The sequence below is a fragment of the Bos javanicus genome, chromosome 7 (genome assembly GCF_032452875.1).
Source record: "Bos javanicus breed banteng chromosome 7, ARS-OSU_banteng_1.0, whole genome shotgun sequence".
NCBI classification, from domain to species: domain Eukaryota; kingdom Metazoa; phylum Chordata; class Mammalia; order Artiodactyla; family Bovidae; genus Bos; species Bos javanicus.
In genome coordinates, this window is record NC_083874.1 from 7,309,614 (window position 1) to 7,320,707 (window position 11,094).

At 45.2% G+C, this 11,094-nt stretch overlaps 1 protein-coding gene across 1 annotated transcript; it reads left to right on the plus strand.

Moving 5' to 3' along the window:
* The first annotated feature begins 9,548 nt into the window (after positions 1-9,548).
* Positions 9,549-10,694, plus strand: LOC133251935 (olfactory receptor 10H1-like). The gene has a single exon (XM_061424710.1). It carries the CDS (start codon positions 9,747-9,749, stop codon positions 10,692-10,694), a length of 948 nt encoding a protein of 315 aa, XP_061280694.1. The 5' UTR covers positions 9,549-9,746.
* Positions 10,695-11,094: the final 400 nt, after the last annotated feature.

The window sequence follows — 11,094 nt, forward strand, 5'->3', positions numbered from 1 at the left end:
AAGGAAGCCATAAACAAGATGAAAAGACAAACCACAGGATGGGAGATAATATTTGCAAAAGATGCAGCCAACAAAGGATTAATCTCCAAAGTATACAAACAGCTCATGTAGCTCAACAGCAAAAAAAGAAAAAGAAAAAAAAATTAAAAAGTGGGTAGAAGATCTAAATAGACATTTCTCCAAAGAAGACATAGAGAAGGCCAAAATAAATAAAACATGAAAAGATGCTCAATTCTGCTAATTATTAGAGAAATTAAAATCAAATCTACAATGAGGTATCACCTCACACTGATCAGAATGTCCATCATTAAAGTCTACAAGCAATGAGTACTACAGAGAGTGTAGAGAGAAGGGAACCTTCCTACACCATTGGTGAGAATGTAAATTGTGACAGTCAATACAGAGAACAGTATGTATGTTCCTTTAAAAAAAAAAATAGAGCTACCATCTGATCCAGCAATCCCACTTCTAGGTATATATTCAGAGAAAACCATAATTCAAAAAATACAGGCACCCCAATGTTCATTGCTGCATTTATAGCCAAGACATGGAAGCAAGCTAAATGTACAATGCCAGATGAATTAAGAAAGTGTGGTACATATATATGATGGAGTTTCAGCCATAAAACTGAATGAAATACTGCCACTTGCCGCAACATGGATGCAACTAGAAATTATCATACTAAGTGAAGTAAGTCAGAGAAAGACAAATATTGTATGATATTACATATTTGTGGAATCTAAAATATGATACATAGCTCCCCAGATGGTACAGTGGTAAAGAATCTGCCTGCCAGTACAGGAGATGCAGGAGATGAGATGACAGAGAATGAGATGGTTGGATGGCATCACTGACTTGATGGACGTAGGTTTGAGCAAGCTCTGGGAGTTGGTGATGGACAGGGAAGCCTGGCATGCTGCAGTCCATGGGGTCACAAAGAGTCCGACATGACTGAGCTGAACTGAGCTGAAAAAGTGATACAAATGAACTTATTTACAAAACAGAAACAGACTCATAGACTTAGAAAACAAATGTATGGTTACCAAAGGGGAAAGGTGTGGTGGAGGAAAAAATTAGGAGGTTGGGATTAACATATATATGCCACTATTTATCCTAGAGAAGGAAATGGCACCCCACTCCAGTATTCTTGCCTGGAGAGTCCCATGGACAGAGAAACCAAGAGAATCCCGTAGACAGAGGACAGTCCAAGGGTCACACAGAATAGGACATGACTGAAGTGACTTAGCATACCACACCACTATCTATATAATAATCAATAAGGACCTACTATATAGCACAGGGGACTCTACCCAATACTCTGCAATAACCTTATGGGAAACGAATCTAAAAAGAATAGATATATGTATTTAGTTAGTCACTCAGTCGTGTCTGACTGTGCGACTCCATGGACTGTAGCTGCAGTGGATTGCCATTCTCTTCTCCAGGGGATCTTCCCAACCCAGGGGTCGAACTCGGGTCTCCTGCATTGCAGGCAGATTCTTTACTGTCTGAGCCACCAGAGAAACCTTGATATATGTATATGTATAACTAAATCACTCTGCTGTACACCTGGATAACACAACATTGTAAATCAGTACAATCCAACATGAAAAAAGCAGAGATTTTTCAACCCAGTAGTAATTAGGGACAAGCAGTTTTAAGTGACAGTTGGAAGTCACTTGACTGCTTGACAACCATATTAGCAAAATTAAGTTTCACACCATCAAGCATTGGTGAGGGTGGGGGAAATAGATCTTCTGACACATGGATGAGAGTGTAAATTAGCACAGTCACTTGGAAGTTTAGCTTGACTATTCTTCTTAAATTTAAGATTCATGTTTCTTATGACATGATTATCTGACTACTTGGTTTGTATTTGAATTAGATAGTGCCTCTTTGTAGTAGAAGATGTACAAAGATATGTACTGTATTATTCCTAATAATGGAGAAACATTAGAAGCAAGCTTAGATCTCTAACACTTGAGTGTATACCACCCATATTTGTGAAACAGCTTTATTAAATTGATTTTATAAAAATGAGGTATTTCTATAGCAGTGGTTCTCACCTACAGGTGATTTTGTCCCCTAGGTGACATTTGGCAATATCTAGAGGCAATTTTCAGAGAAGGCAATGGCACCCCACTCCAGTACTCTTGCCTGGAAAATCCCATGGACGGAGGAGCCTGGTAGGCTGCAGTCCATGGGGTCGCACAGAGTCGGACACGACTGAGCGACTTCACTTTCACTTTTCACTTTCATGCATTGGAGAAGGAAATGGCAATCCACTCCAGTGTTCTTGCCTGGAGAATCCCAGGGATGGGGAAGCCTGGTGGGCTGCTGTCTATGGGGTCGCACAGAGTCAGACACGACTGAAGTGACTTAGCAGCAGCATCAGAGGCAATTTTGTCGAGACCAGAGTGGCATCTAGAAATCAAGGATGCTAATCTTCCTAGGTGGCACTAGTGGTAAAGAACCCAGCTGCCAAAGCAGGAGATGAAAGAGATGTGGGCTTGATCCCTGGGTCAGGAAGATCCTCTGGAGGAGGAAATGGCATCACACTCCAGTATTCTTGTCTGGAAAGTTCCTTGGATGGAGGAACCTGGCAGACTATGGTCCATGGGGCTACAGAGAGTCGGATATGGCTGAGCACACAGAATACAGTATAGCCCCACCACAAAAGATGATCCATCAGCCCCCAATCTCAACACGGCCAAGGTCAAGAAACCTTGAGCTACATAACTAACATGAATATCACTCCAAAATACTGAGTAAGAAAGCAAATTACAGAAAGATATCTACAAAACAATCAGACCTGTGTTAAACACACAGTATGAAAAGCAGTCTGGTGGTTCATCAAAAAATTAAATCCAGAATCACTGTATGACCCAGCAATTTCACTACTAGGAATATACCCCCAAAGAAGTAAAAATAATTCAATCAAATATTTGTACACAAATATCCATAGAAACACTATTCACACAGACAAAAGGCAGAAACAACCTAAATATCATCAGTGTGTGAATGAATACACAAAATGTGGTCAAACCACACAACGGAATATTACTCAGCTATGAAAAGAAACGAGGCACTGATGCTTGCTACACGATGGGTGAATCTCAAAAATATGCTGAGTATTTATAATCTCAAAAAAAAGCCAGACACTATAGGCTATGTATTGTATGATTCCATTTATTTGAGATGTCCAGCAGAGACAAATTCATACGGTAAAAAAGCAGATTTGTGTCTTCCACTAATCTGGGGCTAATGACCTGGGGGAGGAGGACTGCTAATGGGATGGGATCTCCCACTTTCAGTTCAGTTCGGCTCAGTCCAGTCACTCAGTCGTGTCCGACTCCTTGCGACCCCATGAATCGCAGCACGCCAGGCCTCCCTGTCTATCACCAACTCCCGGAGTTCACTCAAACTCACATCCATCGAGTCGGTGATGCCATCCAGCCATCTCATCCTCTGTCATCCCCTTTTCCTCCTGCCCCCAACCCCTCCCAGCATCAGAGTCTTTTCCAATGAGTCAATTCTTTGCATGATAAAAATGTTCTAGAACTAGATAAAGATGATGGTTATGCAACATTGTTAATGTGCTAAGTGCTACTGAATTGTTCATTTTAAAATGGTTAACTTTATGTTGTGTGAATTTCACTACAAGAATAAAACAAAATAAAAAAGCACAACAAAACCCCACGACACTACTATTTTATGGGCTTGTGTTTGTTCAAGTACCCCATGCATACTGAGGTCTGTAAATATGTCCATCACATTCATCATAGTCATCTTGTGACTGGCCATTGCATGACTTTGAGCCTGATTTATAGCATTTCAATTATTTGATAAGAAGAAAAAATATTTGCATGATAATTTAAAATTAAAAAAAAACAACAACAGGCGTTTACTTGGGAAAATAACCTGGAAGGGAAAGAATGAAGCTGGAAAGGTACATTGGGTAGTTTTCTCAGCCCCAGTGGGCAGTGAAAAGGCTGCTTTTCTCCCAAAGTCAGAAGCCAGGGCCCCAAACCCCCCAACTGCAGAGCATTAGACTCTGCTGGAGCCTCTGAGAAGCACAGGGAATCAACTCACCCCTGGAAGGCAGGGAGGGAGGAACAGTGAGGACAGAGTCTCCCTGGGGTTATCCTGTGCCTCACAGGGTTCCTCAGAGTCCTGGCATACCTGTATCAGAGGCGCAGGCAGGGACAATGGTACTGCAGTGAGAGGAGGCAACAGGCAGAGAGTAAAGGCAGCATAAATGATGGAAGACAGGCCCAGGTTAAACCCCCCTGAGCGGCTGGCATGCTCAGGCTGGCCGGCTCCTTGCCTTGCAGCCCTCCCTGGCAGGGAAACACCACGCCGGGGCCTCTTGCTGGAGTGAGGCAGATGCTGGAGTGAGGCAGATGCTGGAGTGAGGCAGATGCTGGAGTGAGGCAGATGCTGGAGTGAGGCAGATGCTGGAGTGAGGCAGAGGAAAATGCAGAACCTAGAGCTCCAGGTGGGTCACTATCACTCGCTCTCACTTGAGCAGGACAGACCTAAGGAGCCAACACCTGCCACAGACTCAGAGAAGCCACCCTGTTTAGACAACTCCCTGTGCAATCTGAGTCAATGGGGTGGGGACAGCAGTCAAGGCTCCACTTCCCAGTTTCAAGATAATGTGATGATTGCTTTGCAGGACAGGTGAGAACACACAAGCAGAGAGAAAAGAGCTACCACCCCAAGTTGGCTTCCCTGGTGGTGCAGACAGTAAAGAATCCTCCAGCAAAGCAGGAGACCAGAGTTTGATCCCTGGGTCAAGAAGATCTGCTGGAGAAGGAAATGGCTACCCACTCCAGTATTCTTGCCTGGAGAATCCTGTGGATGGAGGAGCCTTGCAGGCTACAGTCCATGGGATTGCAACGAGTCAGACATGACTGAGCGACTAACACACACACCCCACATTACCGAGAACACCTGCCTGAATTTTACCCTCTCTCCTCTTTCTGTCCTGGCCAAAAACCAGAGGTAAAAGGATTGTGGGGAAGTAGAGAAAATAAATAGACAAGAGAATTTAGGATTGAGGGGCTCTAGTCACCTCCTGGGGGGTGTAAAGTATTAGGGAGCCACCAGGGTAGACAGGTGCTCTGATGGTAAGGAGTCAAGGATGAAAATAGGGAGAGAAAAGGGAAGCAGGAGGTGGCTGAGATGGGAGGGAGGTTGCAGAGAGGGGAACCTAAACAGCTTTATGAGAAGAGAGAGCCAGGATGGGGGCAGACAGGTAAGACAAGATGGAGACAATACACCTACCTGCGTTTCTCAAACAGGGGCAGTTCTTCTCCCCAGGGGACACTTGACAGTGTGTGAGGATACTTCTGATCGTCACAACTGGGAGATGCTACTGCATCTAGAGAGTGGCAGGGATGCTGCTCAACATCCTCTAAAGCCCAGGAAGTCCCACAACCCCACAGCCCCAGCCAGAAAAAAATTATCAGCCCCTAAAGTCCCTACTGCTGAAGTTGGAAAACCTGCAGTGGTACATGAGCACAGGATTTGTCCATGTGTGGATTTTGTTCCCTGAGTTTCTGGGTGGGGATCTGGCCCCACTATGAGTTCATCTAAGTGTCATATAGCTGGATTGCACACACTCTCTCCCTCTTTCTGCAGGGTTGCTCAGTTTACTTATAGGAAACCCACTAGGTGTTCTCTTGGTAGATCAATGCCAGGAGACTTCAGTCTACCTCTCTGCTCTCCTGGTCCCATGCCATGGTTCTGTGCCTATTTATTTTAATTTTTTTAAAAAATCAATATAATTTAGTTTTTAGAGTAATTTTAGGTTTACAGAGTATTTAGCAAATAGTGCAAAAGATTACCATGTACCCTCTATCTCCCTGCACAGAGATTTCCTTATTATTAACATCCTGTATTGATAAGGTAACTGTATTACAATTGTTAACCCAATACTGACACATTATTATTAACTAAAGCTCACAGCTTACATTAGGGTTCACTCTTGGTGCTGTACATCCTACGAGTTTTAACAAATGCACAATGTCCTGTACCCACCATTATAGTATCATGCAGAAGAATTTAACCACCTTAAAAATCCCAAGTTTTACCTATTCATCCCTTCTACTCTCTCCTTGAGCCCCTGACAACCACCAATCTTTTTATTGTCTCCACAGTTTTCCAGATTGAACAGATACCAGTCTTAGCAGGGTTCTACATCCCCGTAATCCCAGAAGGTAAATATGCAGACCTGGGCTGCCTCCCCAGGACACGGTGAACTCTTATCTTCTTACAGTTTCTCTCTTTCTTTCTTCGTGGCTGTGGCTTTTGTAATCTTTATTAATATAGAGAGGGAGTGTGTGAATGGTCTGATATGGTGAAGCTAGCCCTGGTCCTGGAAGTAGCCTGGACATTCACTAACAGCCACCAGTAAGTGGTGAGTATAAAAGAGAGGTTGGAAAAGATAGGCATTGGGGTCATTCAGATGCAGATCAGATCCTGGCTCCACCACTCAGGAGCCATAGTCCCTTGGACAAATAGTGTGTCCTCTATGGGACACAGCTGCCACTTCTGTAAAACAGAGATTGTAACAGGTGCCTCACAATACTGGATTAAAGATTTCATAAGAAACATGTAAGCATAAGTGCCACCGTCCAACAACTTGTAGCTACTCTCACCAAGAACTGAAAATCCAGTGCCATAGACAATTGTATCTCCAACATGACACATTGTAAGGAAGGTCATGAAAGAGCTAAACTCATGGAGGTTTAAACTTACAGAGGAGTTGTTTTGGAAGCAGACAGGAACAAGTGACTAAATCTGTTTTGGGATGAGATGTTCAGGAAAGCTTTGCAGAGGAGGTGACATTTAAGCTGAGTCTTAAAGATGAACAGGTGTTTGCCAGTTGGAGAAGAAGAACCAAGATCTGGGTAGAAAGACCAGCTAAGTAATTACAATTGTGCTCTCTAGATCACTGGTACTCAACTGGGGGCAACTTTGCTCCCCACAGGGACATTGGCAATGTCTGGAGTTAATTTTGTTTGTCACTACTGAGGAGGAGCTATGGGCATCCAGCTGGTAGAGGCCAGGGAGGCTGCTCTACACCATACAGCGCACAGGATGACCACCCCCTGCCATAGCAAAGGATGATCCAGCACCAAATACTGAGAAAACTTGCACTAGATGTTGGAGAGCTCGGAGAAGTTGAGAGCACAGCCCACTTGATTTTGGTCTCACCCATTCGGCCTCTTCTTGGAGGGTCTTGTTTCCAAGTCACTAACTTTGACTCACCCCCTCTAGGATCTCACAGTGCCAGGACTGAGTGATCCTGGGGACCTATGGCAGATGCTGACCCAGCATGAGGGAAAGAAACAAGCGACTTCAAGGGAGGGAGGCCAGGAAACTCTGGAAACCAGTCATGCTGGGGAATGCAGCCTCCATTCACCCAAGTGTCTGGTTCCCTTGTGTTTTTGTTTTGTTCTCAACCTATCAGAGCTTGATCAAGTATATGAGCCCACTTAAGAGGGTGCTTACTACTTTTTTTCCCCTATTTTGTATTGTGATAAAATACATATACACAACTTAGTGACTAAACAACAGCAACAATAAGTACATATAACAAAATTTACCATCTTAGCCATTTTATAGCATACAATTTAGTGACATTCAGTGCATTCGTGATGTATAAGCACCATCTGTCTAGTTCCAGAACCTTCTCAACACCCCCAAAGGAAACCCTAAATCCATTAGCAGTCACTCCAATTTATCCCCTTCCTCCAGCCCCTGGCAACCACTGACATGCCTTAAACCCCTATCTGAATGTTCACAGAAGCATTATTTATAGTGAAAATGTGTAAACAGCCAAATATCCATCAGTGGGTGAATAAATCAATGAAATGTGATCTGTTGATAAAATGGAACATTGCTCAGCCATAAAAAGAAATGAAGTTATGACAATGCTACAACACGGATGAACCTGGTGTGTGTGGGGGAAGATGCTGAGGGAAAGAAGCCAGGCCCCAACCGCCACAGAGTGTCTGATTACATTTAGGTGATTTGTCCAGAGCAGGCAAATCCAGAGAGACAGAAAAGGGATTAGTGGTTCACTGCCATTTAAACTTGACATAGCCTAATAAAAAAAGCACTTAAAATAGATATCCATAAAGATACAATGAATACCCATAAAATTAAGGTTATTTACTGATCACAGACCATATACATTTGTTCACTGAGGGTATTGAGTTAGTTATCATATGAAGTGGCTACTGTCTTCCAGGTCACAGAAAGATCCCTTGGAGAAGGGCATGGCTTCATGGCCTTCTAGTATTCTCGCCTGGAGAATTCCATGGACAGAGGAGCCTGGTGGGCCATATAGCTCACGGGGTTGCAAAAAAGTAGGACATGACTGAGGGACTAATACTTTTCACTGTTTTCCAGGTCACAGTCCAAGAATAACTCTTTGAGTTTGGTAGGGGGAAATGGAGGTACAGAGAGGTGAAGATCCTTGCTCAAGTTTACAGCAGGCCGAGCAGGGGTTCAAACTCAGGTTGGCTGACTCCCTCATTCTTTTTTTAGATGGCTATGTTGCGTTGCTCAGAACATACACATGCACATCACAGGATCTGGAAAACAACTAGAATGTTATTTCTACAGTCTCTTGCCTCAGATTTCTAGCATGGGTAACTCTAGAGGAAGAATCTGATTGATTTATACTAAATTAGAGATGCACTTGGTTCAAAGTGTTGTAGACATGGGGTGGGTAGGTCTTGTGGTATCTGAAGCTCTGGGAAGAACAAGATTTATCAGAAGGGAGTAAGTAGCAAAGGCTGTAACCTCTGGTAAAGGAATATTTTCATTTTCAGAGATAACCTAGACGTATCAGTTCAGTTCAGTCGCTCAGTCGTGTCCAACTCTTTGCAACCCCATGAATCTCAGCGTGCCAGGCCTCCCTGTCCATCACCAACTCCTGGAGTTCACTCAGACTCACGTCCATCGAGTCAGTGATGCCATCCAGCCATCTCATCCTCTGTCGTCCCCTTCTCCTCCTGCCCCCAATCCCTCCCAGCATCAGAGTCTTTTCCAATGAGTCAACTCTTTGCATGAGGTGGCCAAGGTATTGGAGTTTCAGCTTCAGCATCAGCCCTTCCAATGAACACCCAGGACTGATCTCCTTTAGGATGGGAAAGGTATAAACTTTGGAGGCAGCTAGCCATGGGTCATGTCTTAACTCTACCATGTTTGACAGCTCACCTCAAACAAGTTGCTTAGCATTTATGCACCCCAACATTCTCAATGAATATTCTCAAGATATTCAAAATGGGGTAATCAAATCAACACCTCTCCCATCACATTGGTAAGAGGATTAAATCTAGGTGGCACAGAGTAGGAGGGTCTCCCTGATGGCTTAGTTGGTAAAAAATCTGTCTGCAATGAAGGAGATCTGATCTCCTGCAATGGGTTTGATTCCGGGGTTGGAAAGATCCCTTGGCAAAGGGAATGGCTACCCATTCCAGTATTCTGGCCTGGAGAATTCAATGGACAAAGGACAGAGGAACTTAGCAAGTTACAGTCCATGGGGTTGCAAAGAGTTGGACATTACTGAACAACTTTCACTTCACAGAGTAGGAACTCAGCCAATGTCATCTGTCATTTATCAGGAGCAGCCCCTGGGGTAGAGCCAGGAGTGATGGAAGCTGACAACCTCCCTCCATCCAGTAGCTGACCTCTCCACATCACACCTCACTTCAGGAACAGCCTTCATGCAGGGAGCCAACATCTCGGCAGTGACTGAATTCATCCTCATTGGCTTCTCCTCCTTCCCCCACCTTCAGCTGATGTTCTTCCTGCTCTTCCTGCTGATGTACCTGTTCACGCTGCTGGGGAACCTGCTCATCATGGCCACCGTCTGGAGCGAGCGCAGCCTCCACACCCCCATGTACCTCTTCCTGTGCGCCCTCTCCATCTCTGAGATCCTCTACACCTTCGCCATCATCCCGCGCATGCTGGCCGACCTGCTCTCCACCAACCGCTCCATCTCCTACACGGCCTGTGCAAGCCAGATGTTCTTCTCCTTCACGTTCGGCTTCACCCACTCCTTCCTGCTCACTGTTATGGGCTATGACCGCTACGTGGCCATCTGCCACCCCCTGCGCTACAACGTGCTCATGAGCCCCCGAGGCTGCGCCTGCCTGGTGGCCTGGTCCTGGGCTGGAGGCTCAGTCATGGGGTTGCTGGTGACATCTGCCGTTTTCCACCTCCCCTTCTGTAGCTCTAATGTGATTCACCATTTCTTCTGCCATGTGCCTCCTCTAATGAAGCTGGCCTGTGGGGACAATGTCTCTACTGTGGCCATGGGTGTAGGCCTGGTGTGTATCGCTGCCCTGCTGGGCTGTGGTCTCCTCATCCTCTTTTCTTACGCCTTCATCGTGGCTGCCATCTTGAGGATCCCTTCACCAGAGGGCCGGCACAAAGCCTTCTCCACGTGTGCGTCCCACCTCACCGTGGTGGTCGTGCACTACGGCTTTGCCTCTGTCATCTACCTCAAGCCCAAGGGTCCCCAGTCTCTGGAAAGAGACACGCTGATGGGCATCACCTACACGGTCCTCACTCCCTTCCTGAGCCCCATCATCTTCAGTCTCAGGAACAAGGAGCTGAAGGAAGCCGTGAAGAAGACCTTCCTCAGCAAGCTCTTTCTCCATAGATCCTGAAATGGCAGGTTTTGTAACAGGAGTTGTGGCAGGTAGAGGGACTTCAGTCCATTGTCTTGTCTGAAAAATGGAAGTAAACCTGATGCATTCGTGATGAGACCTTCTGAGTCAGTTTCCTCCCGTTGACTGTGCCTGAGAGCAGAATGCATGAGGGGATGCCCATGGGCTGTGTTGGGGAACCCGTGTACCTAGTGTATCTTCAATGTGTGAGGGAGGGATGCTTGCTCTGCCACAAACAATGACAGAAACAGCAACAGTGATTTCTTGCCTGCTCTGAATCAAGCAGGCTTCCCTGGTGGTTCAGATGGTAAAGAATCTGCCTGCAATGCATGGCTTTCTATGCTTTCAAGACCTCACCTCTTTCATTTATTGTATTTAAGGAAAGGAAAGCATTGTTGAT

Bases quoted from the DNA above. Each gene is read 5' to 3' on its own strand.
- LOC133251935 (XM_061424710.1), top strand. From the start codon at position 9,747: ATGCAGGGAGCCAACATCTCGGCAGTGACTGAATTCATCCTCATTGGC.